General features: G+C 38.5%; 1 protein-coding gene across 1 annotated transcript in view; it reads right to left on the bottom strand.

The window, feature by feature from the left end:
- Positions 1-24890, bottom strand: part of snap91 (synaptosome associated protein 91) — a 107350-nt gene that overhangs the window by 5421 nt on the left and 77039 nt on the right. The window contains exons 15-28 of the mRNA XM_062957040.1: positions 20983-20997; positions 20635-20805; positions 17419-17526; positions 16310-16594; positions 15999-16079; positions 15751-15801; positions 12872-12955; positions 10273-10356; positions 7103-7246; positions 5079-5228; positions 4317-4341; positions 3625-3724; positions 2187-2267; positions 834-935 (exon numbers count right to left, since the gene is read on the bottom strand). Coding sequence (XP_062813110.1) covers positions 834-935; positions 2187-2267; positions 3625-3724; positions 4317-4341; positions 5079-5228; positions 7103-7246; positions 10273-10356; positions 12872-12955; positions 15751-15801; positions 15999-16079; positions 16310-16594; positions 17419-17526; positions 20635-20805; positions 20983-20997 — 1481 coding nt within the window. The remainder of the gene's footprint in view (positions 1-833; positions 936-2186; positions 2268-3624; positions 3725-4316; positions 4342-5078; positions 5229-7102; positions 7247-10272; positions 10357-12871; positions 12956-15750; positions 15802-15998; positions 16080-16309; positions 16595-17418; positions 17527-20634; positions 20806-20982; positions 20998-24890) is intronic.

Genomic DNA, 24890 nt, shown 5'->3' with positions numbered 1-24890 from the left:
GTCCAAGAGAGGATACCTTTTAAGAACTATGGTAACTTCCAGTGGAAGTAATTTCTTTCAATAAAATTCAGTTATCCATGCTTTTTCTGTTTCCATGGTAAATTCAAGAATGTATCCCTCATAAATATGGATGTTGTCTCAAGCGTGGCTGGTGGGAACGAGAGAGAGAGCCTTCTCCATGATCGCCCCCACTTCTGGAACTCTCTCCCTGAAGAAATAAAAACAGCCCCCTCCCTCCTCTCCTTCAAAAACCAATAAAAAACATATTTCTGTTCATTGGCATAAGGAGAGGAGTATGATTAGAAGTTCACATTCAATCAATATACCTGTTCCGAACTTGTGACCATACTCTGACTCAATTGGTTTTGGCTTAATTGGTACCGTTGACCTCACTGGTGTTATTGGTTGTATAATATTTTAATAATTATTTTAAATGAATGTTACATTAGACATATTATTTATGTCTAATGTCTGCTATGTTAATTTTTTTAAAGACATGGTTATTTGTTTTATGTTTCTTATTTATGAATTGTATCTGGCATTGAATGTTTGCCATCTTTTGTTGTAATTCTACCATGAATTCCCTCGGGGAGAGAGGGCAAAATATAAATAAAGTTTATTATTATTATTATTATTATTATTATTATTATTATTATTATTATTATTGTTGTTGAACTTTATTTGCATATACACAGCCACCAGGAACCACCATTTTCTGGAGCAGCGGTTTCAAATGAGATTGTTTTGGAACAATGACAAGACAAAATCTACACGATGACAGTTTGGCTAATATCTCTTTCATTAAGCTATATTCCTAAGTCCTTATCTGTTACCGGTGCGCCAGCTCCTGCAGCTGCTCCAAATGGTGGCCTCATCATCGGCTGTCCATATATAGGCTGCTGTGGCATCATTGGAACACTTGCTCCAGAAGGTTGCTGGAAAGGATTAGAGAACACTTAATGGGGGCTGCAATATAAGCACAGCATGCTGCTGGATTGCCACGGCCACAGCATAATAGTCAATGCTATAGTTCATCCTTTGAGCACAAGAGGCAGAGTTTGATTTGAACTGGGCAAGAATTAATTCCACCCTCATTTATACTCTTTGCAGGTAGGGTACATTATCTGATATCAGAGTGGGGAACCTGTAGTCCTTTAAATGTTCTTGGACTGTAACTCTCAACATCCCTGATCACTAGCCATGCTGATTGAGGATGATGGGAATAAGAATATGACATCTTAAGGAACAAAGGTTTTATACTTTTGCTGTATGAATCACAGCCATAGATAGACAGGCAGACAGATATATAGATAGATATCCTGCAAATAGAAGAACAGCACCCAGGGAGTCCCTTTCTAGCAGGAGCTTGTTTGATGCTCTCAACATTCAAAGAATAATCTTAAATGTGTGAGAAATGCTTGAATTGGTGGGTTGTTTTTTCTTTTTTTAATGTCGGAAGTATAGACGAAGGCTATTGCCTGATGGAGGAAACCATGCTGTGTGGATGCCAATGGAAAAACTATAGTTTTTGTCTCCTCAATCCATATGCAAAGTAGCTAAATTAAACAAGATTGCATATAAGTAAATGGGCGATTTTTGCTTATCCCAGCACAGAATCTTGACTTTTTAAAAAAGAACCGGAATACAATGTCTTGCTTACCGTGTTTCCCCAAAAATAAGACAGTGTCTTATATTAATTTTTGCTCCCAAAGATGCGTTAGGTCTTATTTTCAGGGGATGTCTTATTTCCATGAAGAAGAATTCACATTTATTGTTGAACAAAAACATGAACATTTATTGTATACTGTACAGTAGTTGTCATCACAAACCAGCATAATCAGACAAACTGTGAATCCTATCAAGAATTTCTTGTTACTACCAATATTTCCATGTACAACACTCTATGGTTCGTACAATTACCGATCCTGGATGCTCTAGTGTTCTGTTTGGTGAGCATGCTTCCAAACAAAAACTTTGCTAAGTCTTACTTTCGGGGGAGGCCTTATATTTAGCAATTCAGCAAAACCTCTACTAGGTCTTATTTTCTGAGGATGTCTTATTTTAGGGGAAACAGGGTATATATAACTTTAAAAGGAGGCAAAACCCACCAAGGGAAGAGAAACATGGTTGCAAACCTTCCTGTCAATAATCAAACAACTGTGAGTAGCTTACAAAATGTCCCTTACCATTCCAAATCCTGGCCCAGGCTGTGCAGGAGCGGCACCTGATGCAGGAGGAGCAGCACCTGCTGGAGGTGTGGATCCTGCCTAGAAACCAAAAGGGAAAAAGTCACCGACTGATTACAGAATTTCTAAAAATAGCGCAACAACGCAATAGCATAACCATGTGAAAAGGTTTAATCCCAGGTAAGCAGATATAAGACTTCAGCCTAATTTCAATCTTGTAAGAAGTAAAATGTGAGGAGCTATATTAAACAGGAGTTATACATACAAGCCACACACCAGAGGTATATTAAAATAAATTATATCAAGCAGGTTTAATTAAAAGAAGAGGCAGTGAATTGAAAAGGATATTGCAAAACTATGCAATTTGTATACAAACCAACAGTACTTAAGTTAGTGACCCTGTGAACTGCTTCACTTGGAAGGCTTCAGAAGCAACAGCTTGACTTTTGAATAAGCTGCAGTCACTGAATAGTTTTTAAAACACACCCTTTTCCCAAGGTAGAGGTGGATTTATGGCGACTTTGTAGTTTTTCTGTTTGCTTTGACAGTCTCCCTGCCTCTCAATCACAAGGTAGAAAATGTATTTACCAATTCCTATCATAACGAAAGGCTGGAAAATTTTTCCAACCTTTCTGGTTGGAAAAAAAACCCCTGCTTCAAGAAAGGCACACCTCACAACCTCTGAGAATGCCTGCCATAGATGTGGGAAAAATGTCAGGACAGAATGCTTCTAGAACATGGCCATACAGCCCGGAAAACTCACAGCAACCCAATGATTCCAGCCATGAAAGCCTTCAACAAGGCAATTGTTAACTATTTGGAGAAAACATCATGTTGAGGAAGAAAACATTTGTAATATTTATATGTACTTTCTTAAAATTGTGTCTATTCTTTTTCTTACAACTAGCTCAATTACTCAAAAACAAACCCTTTGCAGTTTATAGCTTCACAATTTTCAGTTGCTAACTAGTTGTTGTGCTATAATTGTCACTAGGAACAGCCTAATCCTGGAAATCACGACAGTAGAGACTTCACACTGCACTGGGCAAAATACCAAAGTATGTTCCCACTTGACAGTATCATGCTGCTAAAATATGTGATATGATAACAGTGCTATTGAAACAATAACAGGATGGAATATACATTTCCTTTAAAACATGGTATAAAATTAGTAAAAGCACACTTTATGTTTTGCAATAGACAAGGCAGCCAATAATACAGACTTTTCTGGGGATTTATTGCTGTGATACTACAGTAGTCTGCTTTCACAGGGTTAGGGGTGAAGAACTTCTGTAAAAGTGGGGGAAAGTTAAGAAATGCTATTGTTTTAATCCAAGAGAACACCTCGGGTTAAACATATGGATGGCCAACTGTAGTCTCCAGCCATATTTGAAATAGAATTCTCTGCAGATCTGAGGCCACCAGTTACATTACGTACCATTGAACCACCAGTTGACCACGTTGCAGGTGCTACTTTTGGTTGCCAATTTGCTCCTCCTGTTAACTTTTTCTCCCCAGCATTCCACTGAAGGTCTCCCCTAAAAGAGACAATGACAGGCATGCTGCTATTAATCTACAAAGAGGCAGCACAGGAAACTAGGAATAACAGGAAACTTCTTCCACTTCGGAAAAGTATGATTCTCTGATGATTAGGACTAGTGACTAAAAATGGTACTGAAGGCTGCAGACAAATTTGTGCCAAGTTTCATGATCGAGAACTATACTGGAGACAAGTAATCTCTCCTTTATTATTATTGATTAATTACCATATTATGTTAAGAGGTTTACAAATGAAAAGCAAGGCTATAAAAAACAGAAACATCTGGACACATCAGGAGCCCTTAGTAGCACAACGCTTTAAACCCTTGTGCCAGCAGAACGGCTGACCAAAAGGCTAGCGGTTCGAATTCAGGGAGCGGGGTGGGCTCCTGTCTGTCAGCTTCAGCTTCCCATACAGGGACATGACAGAGGCCTCCCACAAGATGGTAAAACATCTGGGCGTCCCCTGGGCAATGTCCTTGCAAACAGCCAATTCTCTCACACCAGAAGCAACTTGCAGTTTCTCAAGTCGCTCCTGACACACACACACAAAATAATAATCTGGACACATTTATTTCACTGGTTACTTACTTCTTTGCTGCAGAAATCCCAAGATCTGCAAAGATGAATACATAATTTGAAAACTTTGTTAATGCAACAAATACTATAATTAGTTGACAGTTCACAGATAAAGCTCTGTCAAAAACATGTGCATCAGGTTTTTAAGACTGCTTTTTGAGCCAGTGAGTTACTAAGGTTGATTGACTTAAGCAGCATTTCTTTGGCTATTAAGAACTATCAAGGACATATACAATCAACCTATAGGCTTTCTATAGAATTCAGGCATTGGCAGAACAAAAAGATACCATTTAATAATCCTACCTTGATTAAACATTTTCTTATAACTTTGGTTACATTTAGCTGATTCTTAAATTCTCAATGCACCAAGCACAATTGAAAGTAAAACTTATTTCAAGATGGCATCAATCAATCAATAAATCACCAAGTTCATTTTCTGGACTTCTCACTAAGAATCTGGATGATAAGGTTTCACCATTTACTATCTTTTAAAAAACATAGTTACTTTACTCACTATACAACAAGATAAGTCAGCAGGATAAAATCATGCAGCTGAATGTCAAATTCAGGAAGAGAGCAGGGATTTCCTGTTCCAGAACAAAGGAAGAACTAATCTCTTTGTCTTCCTATACACATCCTTCTACAATAGTTCTGAAAGAGACAACTGATGCCTTGAAAAATGCCTGTTACATGAAAACCTTATGGCCCAGGTCTGGCAGATTAGTAGAGTATGCCATAGGACATAAAAGATCATTTTCAGCATTTCCCACATACTTCCTACTAAGTTTGCGAGCGAGGAATCAAGATCGCCTCCAATTCCTTTGGTTGCAGCTGAAGCTTGAGCACCGCCTGTGCCGGAAGCTGGGAGAGGTTGACCAGATGGCATCATCGTTGGCATAAGAAGGTCACCTAAACCATCAAACACTGAAGATTTAAGAAGAGCAGTAGTTTAGGGAAGTCCTACATGTAATTTTGAGGGGACACATATGTATATGGTTAAACCATGAACTCTGTAACACATACAAATCACTAAAGATCTTAGTACCATCACATAACACAATGTCAATGTAATGCCAATGGAGGGCATGCTTACTATTGAGCTAACACAACAAAATATACACGAATCCTGAATATAATGTGATCTTATCTAGAACAACTATATGACAATTAGGGATTGCTTAGGGCTTTTTCTGGAAGGAATCATTTTTTTCATTCCAGACAAATCCAGACATCTCCTCTAGAATGAACCATTTTTTTCATTTTTTTTAGTATTAAGGAATATGAAATTGCAAGGTCTTTCTTCAAAACAGTAATTACCAGACAATCTTCACAGTATTTTTTCAAAAAACCCCCCACCAAACTACTTATATTTAATCATTATAATGCCCCTATGCTTAAATAGAGCTTGCTCCTATTCCCTCTCTCCCTGGGACAATTTCCCGGGAGGCCATGGGATGGGGGTACAGTAATAATATCTGAGCAATTGCAAATGTAGCTGCTATAGATGATAAAGAGAAAAGTTAGGGAAACCATAGGACAATGCTCTATTGGTTGCTGACTTGTACATTTTACACATTTCAATATGTCTCCCTGAACTTTTTCTGTATCAACTACCAAGTGTTTATGTCACCCAATTACAACACAACATATATCAGAATAATTAATAGACAAATCTTCTTGGAGTTGTTTTAGATAATTCATGCAAACACAATACATAGGTAATATCAGAAAGAAAGTATGCTTTTCAATGAAATGAATATTTTCTCTAACTGCAAAATATATCATATGCACAACTGAACTAAAGGCATAAAGGCTAAGGAAAATGTCTTGTGATAAAGTCTCCTTGGTCAGAAAGCCTATTGATTTTCTGTAATAATTATGTTTATAAATGTTACTTATGCCTTTATGAAGTTCTTCCTTTCCGCTAACTGTAAAAACAGTTTCAATAACAGAGTCATTAAATTATTGCTTCATTTATCAGGAAGAATCCAATATTCATATGGATTAGCCTAGTTCTTCCAGCCTTAGGTATCGCCTTTGGAAATGTACCAGAACTCAGTGTATTACTGCCCCTCTATACCTAATTAGGTAGCGATTTCTAATTGAGACCAATATACGTGATAACTACAACTATTCACATCAGGTGTGCATGCTAATCTTAATAAGCAGAGTTGTACTATGCTCTGGCAAGCAATCAAATAAAGCAAAGCAATACTGAAATATTTGTTTTTTTACTTTTGCTGTTGCAGAACTCACCCAAATTGCAAATTTGTAGCAAGGCCCCAGCATGGAAGTATAGAATGAAAAGAGATACAAACAGAAACGACAGAGCAGTGATGAAAAGTTAAGCTTTGTGTCAAGTGGAGACTGTCCCGGAGGTCCGTAATATTTTCGTTTTGGGCGCCATGCACGCTTGGGAAAGGCTAAGCGACAATAGCAAAGCCACATATCGATATACTGAGCGCACAGTACAAAGTGTCTGTGATCATAGGAGTTTTTAAAAAAGAAATAAGCATGCATATCAAGCACATGCAAAAGGAGCTGATGTGCGCTTGGTTTGCTCTATCTTGAAATCCTACAGAAGAGAACTGAATGGAAGAAACTTTTGTTCAAATTATTCACTGGAACTAGGGCATAAAAAGTCTACCTGCCTTAGAGAAACATAAGACAGGAAGGGATTTATACGTTCAAGAACTCCTAAATGCCCTCTGCACATCAGGAAGAAATGTAACAACGTCACGTTTATAGGAAAGAAGGAAGCATTTCGTCCCAGAAATGCCCAGAAATCTTTCACTTACCCGAGGGATCAAAGGAAGTACCACCAGGGGAAGGAGAAGGGGATGCCCCAAAAGCTGCTTCAAAATTGGGCTGTAGTATATTTGCCTGAGCTGGTGTAACGGGGGAAGGCGAGGGAGATGGAGCAATGAAAGAACCTCCAAAGCCTTTAAGAAACGAGAGAAGGAGATACAGTAAAGCATCGGCTGCACATGAGCAACTCTCTCACATACATACAAATGACACCCTGCTTGACATGACTTTTCAACTCCATCCCCTTGTTGTTCCTGACCAATATCAACAGTGGGGTACATTTCATATCCAGTTTTTGGGAAGAGACATCCCAAAGATTCTTTTCAGTGTTTGAAATATGGAAGCACATCACAATGGCATCTGATAGAACTCTGATTGTGCTTACACTGCGGCCCTCCAACAGTGACCCTTTTGAATATTAAAATGTTTCCAAGATGGAGAGTTTCTATTGGTAACCACTCAAAAGGTAGCTATTCCACTCAAAAGGCAGCTGAGACAGGAGCAACATTAACGCCCAGAGTAGATTCACCACTCTCATTGTGATGAAGACACTGCTGGGATATGAGCTAGACAGTGATCACTATTGATTGTTTGTACAATTAAAGTCATGTCCCTTCTTGCCAAATGATGTTCTACTTGTGGATAAAAAGCTTGAGCATTTATTTCATATTCATTTGTTGCCCATTGCTCCTTGCCTGGCTATTGATGAAGAGAAGAGACCACAGATTTCCCATCCCAGCCCACAGCAAATATATTTATTTTGTTATGATAGATGAGGGAGACACTGATCATGCAATGCAGTTGTACTGTTAGCTGCCTTAGGTGAACATTGTCCAGCAAGCAGATTAATATTTAAAATTAACCAAAAATAGAGTGAATGTTCGATCAAGGGATTCATCCACTATTGCTCCTTGTTATTATCAATTATTCAGACTAATCCAAAGTTATTTCCATCCCTTTTTATAACAAAGTAAGAGAATTTGGAACTAAAATAATGAGGTTATCCAGAACACTGTTTACATCCTGAAGCAAGGAATAGAGTGAAGAGTATATGTTTCCACTATAAACCATACTATAAAATAGTTTACTAGTCAGTACACATCCATTCTTCTCACTAAACTGGAAAATACAGAAAAAATCATAATAATATGAAAAGAAAGAAAATGCATAAAATGAAACAAAATGCACATTAAAATAAACTTCAGCAGAAACAAATGAAGAATTTTACACTCAGGTAACAAAAACAAACAAACAAACAAATGCATAGGTATGGGACAGTGGTTATGTGGTTCAGAAGTACTACATGTGAAAAATCCTTGGGATTATTTTGACCATAAATTGAACATGAGTCAGGAGTTTAATTCAGCAACAAAGAAGGCAAATACTAGGTTGGCTTGTATTAACAGAACCATAGTTTCCAAGTAAAAGGAAGTAATAGTCTCTGCAATCAGTCCTGGTAAATAATTTGGAATGAGAAAGCCATTGGGAATGATAATTGGTATGGAGAATAAAACATACAAGGAAAAGTTGAAAGTGCTGGGCTTGTTCATTTTGGTGAAGAGAAGACTTAGGGGCAGCATGATCACACTCCTTGGCTACTTTAAGGGCTGCCAAGGAGAGAGAGCAGGGAGCAGCTCTGTTCTGCCCCAGAAGGCAAAACTAGATCTAATTGTCTTAAACAGAGAATAGACTTGGATTGAACATGAGAAGAAAACTGCTGACAGTGGAATTGTTTCTAATTGTCTTGAGATGGTGGCATCTCCTTCTCTAGATGTCTACAAAAAAAGAGGCTGGACACATACCTGCTGGGGATGTATAGCTCAGTGGTTCCCAACCTTTGAGTCTCCAGGTGTTTTGGACTTCCACTCCCAGAAATCCCAGATAGCTTATTACCTGTTAGGAACTGTGGGAGCTGAAGTCCAAAACACCCGGAGGAACAAAAGTTGGGAACCACTGCTTTAGATAGAGATTTCGTATTGAGCAACTTCCAACTTTATGATTTTGTGACAAATTCCTTTCTCTAGCTTTCTAGAACATTGGCTCAACAAGAAAGAGATAAATATCTTTACTCACAAAAAAACCCAGAGTTAATTGACAATTTACTAAATATATTTGAAAAATCAAGTACACCATTATTTTAGTTATAGCCACATTACATGTATTTATTATTATAAATAGAACACCATAGAAGCAAGTGGCTAAGTTAGTAACATGCCTTTTTGCTTGCTATATGAAATAACAACACACTAGTACAATTCAACTGTAAGAATCAGCATTAGCACAAAATGCCTGAAAACCATTAGATGCTTCAAGAAAATAAGATTCACACTTGCATAGCTGGAGTTTTTCTTCTTTTTCTCCCCCCTGTATCTTCCAAAATTTGCTCTAAATGGATCCTCAAACGTTTTGAATAAGTATGAGTACATATTAACAAAGTACAGATTTTATGTTTCTGACATATGCTACTTCATAAGGTAAAGGTAAAGGTTTCCCCTGACGTTAAGTCCAGTCATGTCTGACTCTGGGGGTTGGTGCTCATCTCCATTTCTAAGCCGAAGAGCCGGCGTTGTTCGTAGACACCTCCAAGGTCATGTGGCCGGCATGACTGCATGGCGCGCCATTATCTTCCCGCTGGAGCGGTACCTATTAATCTATTCATATGTGCATGTTTTCGAACTGCTAGGTTGGCAGGAGCTAACAGTGGGCGCTCAAGCCGCTCCCGGGATTTGAACCTGGGACCTTTCGGTCTGCAAGTTCAGCAGCTCAGTGCTTTAACTCACTTCGCCACGAGGGCTCCTAATGCTACTTCATACTATTCCTGTTTCTGTACCTTTGCCTCAAATACTTCAACCTATTCTAAAAGCTATTTTATTTGCTAATCTTTTATTTATTTTAATTCATTCTTCATCTGTTCCTCTCCTCCAAGGAGTTTAGGATTATCTCTGTCTCGCATAAACCACAAGATACTGACCACTTGTCCATATATTTGGAACACACTAAGAAATTAGTCACAGATCAATTATTTGCAATGCTATGCTATCGCAGGGACGTATTTGCTTAGAAAATGTTCCTAATACAGAAATGTTAGTTTACATGCAGCCAATGTAAAACCCCATCCACCCTGCCCTATTAAGCACAGCATATCATTATTTTTCATTACCCGCCAAAAGATCAGCAGCAGCAGAGGCGCTAGAAGCAGCTTGGGTTGCAGGTTGGGATTCAGGAGCATTACTTCCAAAAGCATCTACAGGTTGTTCCATAAGGCAGCAATAAAAGGCAAGAGAATTTAAACAACCAATATATTAATTTATCAGTTGGGGGTGGGGCATAACCATGAATTAAAAACAGGATGCCATTTCTTCATGGCCGAATAGCAATGATCACAGTAAAGTCTCACATGTTAAAGCAGCACTTCCAGATCAAAGGGAAAGGGATTCATATAGATTGTTTTATGAAGTGGTAAGGCTTCCTTGCAAAAGTATACATGTATAATCGTTTGGTAAATAAGGTATTTATACATATTGTCCTACCAAGGGGAAGTTTCCCCCCACTTCTGCATCTGATTAGAAACTCAGAGATACAAGAATATTCTTTTCAAAACTTGGAACAACAATAGGGACAACCATTTACAAGGTGATAAAGTTACCACTTGATAAATGGCCATCCATATTACTCTAAGATGATTAAGAAACCTGAAACATGCAAATGTACAAATCAATTATCTCTGCGCAATATACATCTGCTGGGAAATAAGTCCCACTGTGTTAAGTGGACCTTACGTCCAGTAAGTGTATGTCTCTACAGACTTATTGAAACACCTAGTACTGCTTGATACAGAGGAAAACACAGTCAGATTAAAGGCACTTCTACTCCCATAATGGGAAATCCTCTACTGAACTGCTAGGTTGTGGCTGCGACTAGAATATATTACTCAGTTACAATCAAGATCAGGGATGGGCAACCATTCTCAAATGCAGGCCCACATTTCCTTGAACGAAATTGATGATGGGAATTTGTTGATTCACTCACTTTCTCATACACACCCATTCACACAGTATGCATACTTTCCACTATTTCCCTTCCCACAGTATTCTTCTTTTAGCACACATAACATCCCTAATTTAGAAAGGACCATAGGAGAAAGAGGCTCTTGGTCCTGAATACCAACCACATGTTTTCTTTCCAACTGTAGGAGAAAACAAAAGAGCTATTAGGTGGACAAGTGCATCCATCAGCAAGCCATCAAATATAGTCAGCATACTTTTATACTTAAGAGCATTGTTCTAACACAGTGGTTCTCAACTTGGGGTCCGCAGATGTTTTTAGCCCTCAACTCCCAGAAATCCTAACAGCTGGTAAACTGGCTGGGATTTCTGGGAGTTATAGGCCAAAAACACCTGTGGACCCACAGGTTGAGAACCACTGCTCTAGGTGCTGGCCTGTATGGTGGGGCCATTTGGGTGCCTATTTGAGACTTGGCCACAGTTCCTAGACTGGAGTACAAATTATGTGCTGGACCAGTCTGGGAGATGTGAGGGATCCAGATAGCCTGATATTTATCTTTTCTTTGATATTTTGGGTGTCCAAAGTTCAATTAATGTTCTTCCACATATCCATAGCTTCTATTGGTATGTGTTCCACAGCGATCCAAAAAGACTGTTTTCTTATACTGTAATATCTGGCACACCAGCAGAGATCATGTATTATGCTCAACACCACTCCATTTTTGTTGCTAACCTGTGGTCATTAATACACATTAATTTATTTTATTTCATATCTCAAATTTTAATGAAGGTTTGGGGAGAATGAAATCTGATTACCCACTTTTGTAGTCCATCAATTTGCCACCAGCCCACCAAAAACCTTTGAGGCTCCCAACTTAAAATAGAAAATGACAAGATTTTGAGGCAGTGTCCAGCTAAAAACTCCTCCAAACACACACACACACACACTTCACACCCAGTACCTTCTCATTTAGTCATGTCTTGGGCAAAATGGAAATGAAGCAATGTCACTTCTGGTTGCCATTTTTGTTGAGGTGCAACAAAAGGAAGGCATTTCTTTGCAATGTTGGGGACATGTGGTGCACAGGAGGGTTGAGGGAATGTGGCCCTGATCCCTGCCTTTGTCTTAGAAACAATAAAGAAATATTTTAACAGTCAGGCCGCTATCCAATAGCTAGTCTTCACTAGAAGATACTTATTGAATCAAGAGTCGAAGAGCATGGCAATACCTAGGCAAATCCACTGATTCAATAAATCTATTCTAGTCAGGATTAATAATTGGCCTCATTGCACAGCTATGGTTTTAGAATGTAAAAGCAGTAGATATTTCATAATAATTTCAAAATAAGTGTAATTTTCAGTAGAGGAGCCCTACGGGTCACTGGATATCTCTCCCATACAAATGTTTTCCATCCTTATTCCTTATCAAAATTTAGATGGTTAGGTAGCTCACACAAGTGAGATAAATATGCAATGTAGAAGCATTACTGCAAAACACGCTAACGCAGGAATGTAATGATAATGTAGGTTTTGATCAGGAAAGCAGTTCCATGCACTGAATGTTAAGATAAACAAGGACAGATAACAGAATGAAAGAAGCCAGCTTTTTAAAAATGAGGAACAGCTGAAAAGCATATTCAACCACAACACTGTATGAAGAAAACTATTCAAATTAAGCTGTTAGTGAAGAAAAAATGGAATGAAATGGAAATGAAATGCGACGATTTTATAATGGTGAGAAGGAGCAATACCCACCACCAAATAGGTCAATCACACCTGAAGAATCCACTTTAGCAGGAGAGCCTGGGGGCAGGGATGATGGTGCTGCAAATGCATCCACTGTGGTAAGCATGATAACATTTAGTATCAGCAAATCAGGAGTGAGGAGCCCTAACTATCTTGAATCCATGATGACACAGCAGCAAAGATTGTGCAGTGACATTAGTATACACAAATTCCCTTTACATATCCCACGTAGCATCTAAAATTCAATCATATGTGCTATGGTCAAGGAACACATTACTGGCAAACTTCAGATTTAACAAAAAGGTACTTGACTCCAATATACAACCCACTTTTACTTAGCCTATATCAGTGATTCTCAACTTGTGGTCCTCAGGTGTTTTGGTCTACAACTCCCAGAAATCCCAGCCTGTTTACCAACTGTTAGGATTTCTGGGAGTTGAAGGCCAAAGCATCTGGGGACCCACCGGTTGAGAACCACTTGCCTATATGATCATATCTGGTGAAGCCTGGAGCTTCCATATTCTACTTCTGTGGCATGTGCCAGAGAAAAATCTCAAAAGTTTCTGAACCAACCAGAGATGTTTTTAAGGACAACTGAATTTAGGGAACTCAGTTTACATCAAGTAAACAGTTTATGCTCCTAGTTTGTTTGAATTAGAGTTCCCTAAGTGTGAACAAAATGCTCTCCACTGATACGAAACCTCAAATTCTGGAGTTGAATCTGACTTTCTCCAGATAGCACCTTCAAATGGGAAGAGGCTCCTCTACTTTTATACAGGCTTCTCCCACAGTTTCAGCAAATTATAATACTTCTCCTAAAGTTAACTACTAGCCATTTTACGTTAAGCTTAAAATGCTGGTATTTTTACACCATCCTTTTTCCTTGGTGTTCATTGACCACCATAATGCAGGCAAATGCAACCTCTCTGAAACTGAATTTGTACTTGCGCTGAAAAAGGTCATCTCTCTCTCATTTGGTTTAAATTTTGGTACAGTGAAGCTTGAATCTTAACCAGACTTAAATTTACACTGAGTCTGAACCCATGCTACTGTCCCTGTCCCCAGGACCATACCTGTCATCTGGCCTCTGTACCAAACTCCCATGCAATGACAAAAGGTTTGAAAAATGAGCTAGAGCTGTACTCATAGAGGATATTCCACATAGTTAGAAGGTCCAATCATTTAGGGTTCCCAATTACATGGAAAAGTCTCTATGAATAGAAATGAAGAACGGGAGCTAAAATGTTGGTGAAGGAAGCAATGCAGCCTTACTTGCCTTCATTGCATAGATTTACTTCATGCAAACAATGCATTTAAAAGAGCTTAATTTCAATTAACAATGTCTTATGTCATAATCAATATTTATTTCATGTTCCAAGCAAGCTTCTTCAGATAACTCCTCCCCTTTTTCCCCAAGCTGGTTTGGGGAGAAAAAGGCTCAGGTCTTGCTTGGAATGTGGACACCTTTTCCTCCGACAAGGCAGTGGTGTAAAGGGGCATGCTCCGAGCAGGTGTCATATAGATCATTTGTAATTAGAAAGGGGAAATTCATCCCATCTTGGCCTTGCCTAGTTATACTACATTATTATTTTGTCTTTTTATATCACACTCTGCAAAACACTTACTAAATGTGATATAAAGCAGCTTATGCTGAGGTATTAAATAAATATGAACTCAAATGTCATCAAATAACCTCAATTTTCCAAGGCATGAAAAACCAAACCGAACTCCAAAACTATCTGTGAAATTTGCAAATTGAAAATGATACTGACATCTAGATACATTTTTGTATTTCTGTCCCATCCATACAGCATTTGAAAATACAACATAGATCTACATGCTGCAGAGCACAGGAAGAATGTGTGAAGCTTCACATGGAAATATTTTATGAAAGTGGCTCATTTGTACAATGTGATCAGTGCCCCTCCGAATGCAATCTGCATATTCAAAAACCTTCAAAAACCTCTCTGTAATTACTAAATTATATCATCTTTTCCCTACATTTGCAATGAGACAAAGAATATTCACACAAAGACAAGTTTGACTGTGTACTAAGTACCCAACAAAAGTGATTAGCAGTAGCCTCTTAATTTTTCCATACTAATTCCCTTGCCTTTATAGTCTAGTAGCTGTAACACTATTACATGTGGATTTAGGGTTTGGGCAGGGAAAGCATTTTGCTTAAAGCCGCAGTCTCCATGATTCAAACACAATGAGATCTCCTAGAAATTATGTTATTTTCATAAGCTTTGCTTTATGAATTCATTCAAATATAATCAGAGGGGCATTTCAAAGATCAGTTCAGTTATTGATGCTGCCTTTTTAAAAAGATGTCATCAACATTTTCACCAAATCAAGTGAATAGGTTTAAAATACAGGAGTCGTCCCATATCTGTGGGGATACATTCCCAATTGGGCTATGGTTGCATGGAACTGTGGACACAACCAAACATCTCATTCTGGTCCCAGCATCCCAGAGTTGCGGTGGAGGCCCTAGAGATTCCAAGACAGTGGTTCTCAACATGTGGGTCCCCAGGTGTTTTCTCCTAAAACTTTCAGAAATTCCAGCCAGTTTACCAGCTGTTAGGATTTTTGGGAGTTGGAGGCCAACATATCTGGAGACCCACAGGCTGAGAACCACTGTTCCAAGAGATTCATCTCTAGGAATTTGTTAAGACCTCCAATGTCACTTTATGGTGCTTCTGGGGAAATTATAGACTCACCTGGTGGACCTAGCAAATTACTAGTGAAACCATGAACACCCCCCCCCCTCCAGGCAGGGGTCAGTGAAACTGCAGATATAGGTTTCGTAGTTATGGGGGTCTTGCTGCATCTATTTTGGGATAAATCAAATGGGGAAAATGTAGGATCAAGTAACACACACTCACCAGATAAGAGATCACCAGTGAGGGAACTATCAGGCACAGGAGGAGCTCCAGCTGGTGGAGAAGAAAAAGCATCTTCCAGAAATCAAAGAAAATTGAAGCAGAAAATTGAAAATTGTAGATAAAAGTGAGAGGGTCACTGATCAAAAACATAACAAAAAACCCCCGCCAAAACCACCAACAAAACAGCAAAGCAATTGGGAGAGGAAGGAACTTGAATTAAGGGGACAGGATAGTGCATTTTGTTTTACCTGTACCAAACAGGTCTATGCTAGGAGTAGCATCTGGCTTAGGTGCTGCAGGGGCTTCAGGAGGTGCAGAGTCAAACAAATCTAAGATCAAGAACATACAGGTCTTTAACTCATTTCTTGGAGATGAGATCAGTAATTTTTGTTTTATTCCAGCTTCAGCCTGGAGTTTTGCTTCCTTCCAAAATAAATTGTCAGGAACAGTATCCATACAAAACATCATCTGTATTTTCATACATTGTAACTCTTAAGAAAGTCCAATTAATCATGGCATATTGTTAATTTTCTTTTTAAAAGAGTTAAAAACAAATTACCACCAAAGATATCTAGAGCAGGAGGAGGAGCAGAGGTGGTGGTAGTGGTGGCGGTAGCAGACGTAGTAGCAGTAGTGGTGGTGGTGGTAGTAGTAGTAGCAGTTGTAGCAGGGGTTGGAGGGGCCACAGTTGCGGCAGCAGTTGGAGTAGGAGTAGTTGCGGGAACTGGAGTGGCTGCACTAGTTGTAGGGGTAACTACAGGAACGCTGGTCTCAGTTGGCTTCATGGCAAAGAGGTCCAGCTCTTGAGCAGCCTCTGCACTGCCTTCAGATGGGGCAAAGGGGTCTTGTAAAAGGAAAGGGCAGAGTAGATATATGTATATATAAAGGATCAGTAGGGAAGGAGATTGAGAGAAACCACACATCATGTGCATTAAAAACCATACACATATAAATCATACATTACAATCTGCCCTCCATATTTGATTATTCACAAATTTTATTAATAGGCTCGTTCTAGAAATGTCCCCAGTGCAAATATACAGTCAACATCGGTTATAATTTTCACCAGAAGTTGACCATGGAGTTATAATGGAGGACTTTGACATTCCTAGAGAAAACACTTATCTAGGTATTGTAGGTCTGCCAGCACGATTCTATGGCCAACTTATTAATGGTTTTCCCATTTTGGCAAGAGTCCTGCACCCCCAATCCCCGTGAAAGTGGAGGGCCTACTGTACATAGACACATAATAACGAGGCAAAGATTGATTGCTAATTTTGGCCTTCAGCGTTTTCACCAACTAAAACAACCAGAGTTTTTTACTTCCCCTAATGTGGCATTTTGTTACACCAAGGAAAAGAATTCCAAAGTTTAGTAAACCTAAAAGGATAGAAATCAATTGTAGATAAATCCCACCAACTTACATGCACTGCTCAGCACTTTTTACATTTCTAGCATTAACAAGCATTTTGCTGACATACTCTGGTGTCTAAAAAATCGAGATTTGCTGAACAGATCAGAATGACTACCTGTAGACACTCAGAGAAAAGATTAAAAGGGAGGGTGGGGTGGGGTGGGGTAGGGGACAAAATAGACTGCCATGTAGCTTGTTTTAATCAATGCAACACACAAGACGAGTGTCTGGCTAGCTAATGAGATGGGACCCACCATTTCCTGAACATGCATCAAGAGCTGCTGCTACAGGGGTTGGGGTAGCTGGTGCTGCTGCCCCGTCAGCTGCGGCAGGGGCTTCACCAGGAGAAGCGGCAAAGGCATCTTGAGTGCAGTTTTAGGAACAGAAATTAAGGAGAATAAAAACAAGAAGAAAATATAGTAAAAGAACTAAGTCAAATGGCATACAAGATTCCCTTATACAAATCATTATCTGCTGGGATTCATTTAAGAGAGGGTATCAACAGTTTTTAAAAGTCAACGCTTTTGTTCAATCAATTTGTCAACATTAGGTGAGATTAACAAAGATAACCTGTGGTTACAGGCAAGATATGCAGGATAGTAAATAGTAATAAGATGCTCATTGTATAAGGGTTCTGAACAGCATGCTTATTTAACATTCAGAGAAACAAAAAAAAAATACACCAATGGGCTCTATGAAACTTTGAGGATATACCAACAGGATATTAATATTTTTCTGTTTTTTCAAGTCTCTCTTATTTATATATGTATAGTAACTGTCTTTGTAGTATTTTCAACTAAATTATGCCAACAGATCGCAATTATTTTTACTCTTAACAAAAGTAATTTTCCTTGACTTTTCGGCAATCAAAATAAAGGTGTTCACTTGAAGTGAATACTGTATCTCTTGGACTATGACATTATTAATACTGGTATCATAACATCTAACTTCCTTCTCCCTAATGAGTTGGATAAGTAGTGAAAAATACACCAAGGATTAATTCCATGGTTATCTTCAACTAGAATTGAGCCTATGTTAAGTGATGCCTTAATAAGTTTTTACTGATTCAATGGCTAGCTGGGCCTAATCACTCAGTTTAGGTCTAGACATTCAGTGTGTAACTAAGCATACAATGTGTAACCCTAAGAATCTGTATTAACAAGACTGTAGTAATACAGTCCTAACCAGTCTGACATCTTTTTTCTCTCATATTTCTATCTCTAAGACAAAGCCCAATATGAGGTCACAGGATATCTGCTAATATCTGTACAATGGTTACTCTTGCTAACTACTTCTCTCATTTCCCAAGATATAATAAGATAAATCTTTCATATGAAAGCCAACTATATTGTTAGTGAGATAGCTACTTTAGAGCAGTAGTTCTCAACCTTTGGGTGCCCAGGTGTTTTGGTCTACAACTCCCAGAAATTGCAGCCAGTTTACCAGCTGTTAGGATTTACAGGTGTTGAAGGTCAAAATATCTGGGGACCCACAGGTTGAGAACCACTGGTTTAGAGCCTCCAATACTGTCTCCTCACCAATAAGGACCCCTATATGTTGGCAAAGACAAGAGGTACTGGCTACATCAGGAATGGTTGGCATCTAGCCCATAGGTAATGAACCATGGGGGCTTCACATCCAGCTCCTTCTACAGGCCTGGAGCCACTTTCTCAGGAGAAGGAAACCATAGAGCTCTTCTTACTTTTCCTCCCATGATATACCGTAATTATCTGCTATCCTTCGTGGTTTAGTATGTCGCCATATTGGAATTGGAAGGTGGCCAAAGAGTGTAAGGAAGAAGATAAAATATTGAAGAGACCAAGACTATTGGATTTTTAAAGAGAGAAGGTTTTGAACTGCAACCTGGCAGTCCTTATTATGGATACTAGAGAAGAACCTCAAAAGAAAATGTTTTTATTTACATTTTTTCCAAGCACAGAAAGCTTTACATGCTGTTAAGACAGATGCCTAAAAACACACAAAAATACTGATGCCGACTATTCTAAAAAGCTTATGTTGACATGCATCTGAACTGCAACAGAACAAGTTAAAGCTGCCTTTATATCTACTGAAGAGCAAAAGAATCAGGGAAGGGCAACAGGAAATGGAGTCTGCCAAGTTATCATTTTGTTTCAGTACATAACTAAATTATTTATATTTGTTGTTGTTCATTTAACACAATCCAGCAAACTGTATGGCAGTTGTCAAATACTTATGTGAGAATATTTTATTTTTAAAACAACTACTTTCATAAGGGATGTGGGAAGTTTTTCTTGAAAGCCATGTTAAAATAATGAATACAGACTGAATACAACTATATAGCATATTTTGTAGGTGATATGTTGTTTACCTGATCAAACATCATACTGATTGAGTATCCCTTATCCAAAATGCTTGGGTCCAGATATCTTTTGACTTTAAAAATGCTTTGTGAATATTTCTATATGCATAATGACATATCTTGAAGATGGGACCTAAATCTAAACACAAAATTAAATTATGTTGCATATGCATCTTACATACATAGCCAGGAGGTCATTATACAATATTTCAAAATAATTTTGTTCATGAAACAAAGTTTGTGTACCATCAGAACGCAAACATGTCAATAATCTCAGTCAAGCATATGAGCAATTTTAGAGTTTGGGGTATTTCGGATTTTGGAATTCCAGATAAGGGATACTCACCCTGTATTGTCTTGTGAAATAAAACAACAAAATAGTATATAGAATGTCTGAGATTTGATTTATCACTTCACAACCTGTGGGATGATGCATTACAGACATACTAATTATGACTCCACTGCAGGTAAACATAGTCACATGAAATATGTTAATCTTACAACTGGACCATGGCTAAGCAGTAGTAAATTGCACTACTGACAGCTATGACTGTGCAAACATTGGAACGTTTGTCAAAGTTTAAAACAGGCAGTGCCTATCTAATATTCATCATAATCAGTGCTTACATTAGTCAATTTACGGGGATGCCATACCCCAACAAAGCATATTCTAGGTCCCTTTACATGGCACACATGATGCAGTTCATCCTGACTAGCCAAGGAAGCTCTCCTCCTGCATTAAATAACAGATTCAGAGATTTGGTGTAATTTCTGTTGAGACAACACAGGAGAAAAGCATTGGCCCCTCTTTCCCATTGTACCAATCCTCATGAATAGATATTTATATATTGACTTTTGTGTAATTTAAAACAACCCAATTACTGTCCTTTATAGATGGGTCTACACAGTGCTTCGCTGGGAACTATTCAGATTCTCAAAAGCAACCCTGCCTCTGTAGAACGTAATATGTCAATTGGCCTCACCTGACATTTCCAGATACCAGAAGAATTTCATTATGATAATTCTGTCAATGACTCTAAGAGAACTAGTTCATCATTATCCCTTTGCAAGCTGAAGAACGGAAGAGAGACAAGGAAAAGAGGAAAAGAATCTGAGGGGCTAAACTAACCTCCAAAGAGATCCACTTCAGCAGCAGTAGTAGCAGAAACAGTTGCAGTTGTAGTAGAAGAAGCAGTTGCTAATTCAGCTGTTACAGCAGTAGAAGCTGGAGTAGGCTCTGAAGCAAACGGATCTGTAATCTGTGGCTCAGAGGTAACACCAGAAAGTCCAGCCAAACTGTCTACATGTGTCCATACATGAAGATCAAATGGAAATAGTGAGCGGAAGAGACAGGGAAGGGGAAACCCAAACTAATACTACATTGCAAAGAAAGGGAAAGAGTAGAGAAAGGTAAACCTAGACTAGTTGCGTAATGAAAAAAATTAACTGGAGGAAACAGAAATCAAGCATTACTCACCCTCTCCCAAGAGGTCTGCAACATTATCCATTAGAAGATAGCAATGTAAAGAAATAAGAGAGTTAATAGAACTGCTAGAGCCAACAAGAATGCTATCCAGAAGTCAATCTTGCCAAAGTGGCACTATTTCAAATCAAAAGGACGCTGCTCTAAGTCCAGGCATGCCACGGGTACCTTGCGTATGGTTTTATATGATGCAGGCTGTTTTTCTTTTCCAAAGCTCCTAAAAACAAAGACTCCTTAAGTGACTTGATATTTTGTGAGTCCTATGCAATTGCAGCTTTATCCAACCCACAACTACTTTAAATGAATCATGATTCATGCTTTAAGGGATCATGATCACCAAAGGTTACTGATTCTTTTTTAAAAACAGAATTAATCTAGCACAACATTGTAAACAAAACTATTGATAGATTATTCTTGTCTATTTTCCTAAACAAACTATTTATTATGTATGCTTTTAAACTCTTATTGGCAGAGGTGCAAATAATATATGCCAACATGCAATTCAACAGCCATAATAGCTGTATCATTATTATTTCGCCTCGAATGATGCATTAGTATGTAATTCTAAAAAGTATCCCGTTCTTAGTATCTCTGCAGTTAATACCACATTGATTAAACTTCACTACTTTTTTGCTTCTTGTATTGACTGGAAGGTGCTGTCAATTTTTCTCTCAGCTTTGAACCTGTTGTGAAAGGCATCCGTTGTCCCAGATGTTGTCCATATATTTATGCGTTTGTCTATTTCTCTCTGAGCAACCAAATAAACAAACATTTCAGTGGGACTTCCCAGAGGGTACTCATAAGATTTCTTTCCAGTACATATCATCACAAGGCAAAACTTGGGAATACACAACATTTGGCTTAGCTAGTGAGGCTAGCCAAAAAACGGTAGGCCACTGATGCAAACTGCATTTTTCTTACTGGATTCTATTATATTCCACAAACTATTTTATATTTCTCTGAATGATCTGAATAAGGCCTGGGGTCTGTTCTTACACCATGATTTCAGATAGCCAGGCAATTATTTCCTAGTTTTCTCTGTATATACATCATGTAAAACAAAAGAGCGATGTAGATTATCCAGTATAGATACCCTGTTCTGCTGACTAATCCAAAGACAAAGGAAGAACTAATGCACTGGCAGTTTTACTTAGAAGAAATAAATTGCTGTTATTAAAGTTACTGCTTTAAAGAAGAAATTTTATTTATAGCCTTAAGACCTTATTTCCAGCTTCCTTTTAAGCCAGATAAAAAGAGGCTATTCAGGCAACATAAAACTGCATATTATATTCATGGGAACAATGGAACTGAGCTAGACCCATTCCCAGACCTCTAAAATTCACAGAAGGCAGCCTGTCCACACTCAAAAGGCAGTGGAACCAACTGAAGGGGCAGGGATAGCATAGCTTCCTTCTTGTATGTTCGTATGTTTCTTTTGTATGAAAATCACCTCAAATGTGTCCAAACTACAGTGGCTTGATTCTCCCAACTATCCAAAGCCCCAACCCAAAATAAAAACTCAGCCCAATTGGTAGCCAGATGTGACACAGTGTTACTTTGGGCACACTGAAATAGGTTGGTGCAGCCTGGCAGATGTGGTTCCCAATCACTGTGCAGTTGTCTCTTCAGCCACCTAAAAACCCATCCTCAAGACCCCACAACTGGAAGACCATCATCCTCGAACTACGAGAGATCGCCTAAGTAAGTAAGTAAGCAGTTGTCTACCCCTGTAAAATGCTGTAAAATGAGCATGGCAACCAGGTATGTACATATGTATGCCTATTCAGGTAGTCAGAGTAATGTTTCAAAAAATAAAAGGTAGGAATGTTGTACATTCATCACTACCCAGAAAATCCATGCCAGAACGGTTGCACATTACAGTCCCTAATGCCAGCATCAGTTGTTGCTTTTTGGTAATACATGCTCCATCCTCTTCCCTGAACTGTGATGTAGCTAGCGACTTTTCTGACTCAGCTCATTAAAAACAGAGCATTTAAAGCATGTCTAATGGACACTGAATATTTTATTCTAAAGTCTGAATGCATGTGTATCAACCCACACTTTTTACTGTAGAGCACATAGGTCTTGGGCTGAAAAACACCAAAGTAATACAAGAATACACAGAGATGTTTTATCCATGACATCTTATAAAATGTAATAAATGGCCACAAAAACATGAAATTAAATAGATATGGAATCTGAAGACCTGGGTTCATGTTTTGTGGCATGCTGTTGCTCATTTTTCCTGTGCAGCATCTAAACAATAATAATAATAATAATAATAATAATAATAATAATAATAATAATAACAACAACAACAACTTTATTTTTATACCCCGCCCCATCTCCCCGGAGGGACTTGGAGCGGCTTACATGGGGCCTTGCCCGACACAACAATATAATAACAGCAATAAAACAACGAAACAAACATCCCAACAATAAAACATCAGCATCAATAAAACAGTCATAAAAATCAACATACAGCATAAAATGTTAAAAACGGGAGACTAAAACACGGATCTGGGCCAAAGTGCAGAGTATTTCAAAATGAGAGAGGTAGTTTCACAGCTAAGATAGTCAATAAAGTGCAAGGTAATAATGGCAGAACATCCTATTTTTGAGTGGGCAGATAAATCGAACCTATAATGATTAATCATCGAAGGCCTTTTGGAAGAGCCAGGTTTTTAGGCTCTTCCGGAAGGAGAGGAGGGTAGGGAAGTTAGAATCTAAGGCTGTTTTGGAGAGCACCCTGCATAAAATCAGGCTAATTCATGATTATGGGTAAAATTCAATATTGATATTACTTAGAGCAGATCCATTTAATTCAGTGTGATTTACATTACTTGTTATATCACAAGCCCCATTCATTTCTACCATATATAGGATGGATTTGGGATTACTCCTATTTCCCCCCATAGAGTCACGTTTCTCCATTCATGTTATTTTGTAGCTGCAGAATCCATGTTATGATTCTCACACAACTTTCTCAAAATTCCAACGGTCCTCATGATCCTCAAAGAACAACGTATCTCAAATCTTAAATTAACAAAATATCCACTTAATCCATATTCACAGCTATCATCTTAGTAAACCTAATAGTAAACAGATTTAAAGTCTTCCAATATCTCAGCTTTTACACAGAGTACAATCTCCTTTTTTTCAGTTCTGAAAAAGATACCAGTCTTGGATTTCTTGTTCAGCGCTCAAACTGCAATTGTATGATTGCTGGGGCTTTCTTCCATGATATTTTTTGTGGTCCTGCCACAAACCTCATGGCAAAAATGTCCTTTATTCTTTATTTAAAAGATCAAATACTTCATCTTAGAAGGGGAAAGAAATGAACTGTTTCTGTTTCCTATCTTGCTGCTTCCTCCTGCAGCTACTAATGTATAAGCATGCACCAGCCAAATGACTTAAACAAGTAAAAGCTTGTTGATAGATGGTAAATCTGAGATCTAATTCTAACTTCTGTTTGTTGCTGCTACTGTGTGCCTTCCAGTTGCTTCTGCCCTTCAGTGACCCTCAGGTGAACCTACTGCTGGTAAAATACCTCAGAGATGAAAGGATTACAAAGAGATTCCAGCAGTAGGTGCTTCGCTGTGGTACTCTGAGAAAGGATAAGTAGGACATGTTGGGCAAGTGAATCACAAGCTATTGGCCATGTGTAGTTGTCTGCAAACTGCTTTGCCAAATCCCTGGCATACAAACAACCCAAAGGCATTACTTAACACTATGCTTTCCACAATAGATATCTGCTGGGCTGCACTGGAAATGCTGACTCCAACATGTATGGTGATTTTCAAGATTAAGTTTAAGGAAGTTCTCTCTTTAGATATACAAACACCTATGTAAAACTTGTGCCCTCAAGAACTCCGCATAGTGGCATGCACATTAATAATGCC

The sequence above is a fragment of the Anolis carolinensis genome, chromosome 1, assembly GCF_035594765.1.
Source record: "Anolis carolinensis isolate JA03-04 chromosome 1, rAnoCar3.1.pri, whole genome shotgun sequence".
NCBI classification, from domain to species: Eukaryota; Metazoa; Chordata; class Lepidosauria; order Squamata; family Dactyloidae; genus Anolis; species Anolis carolinensis.
The sequence above is the reverse complement of the archived record's forward strand: the minus strand, read 5'-3'. Positions and strand labels throughout refer to the sequence as shown.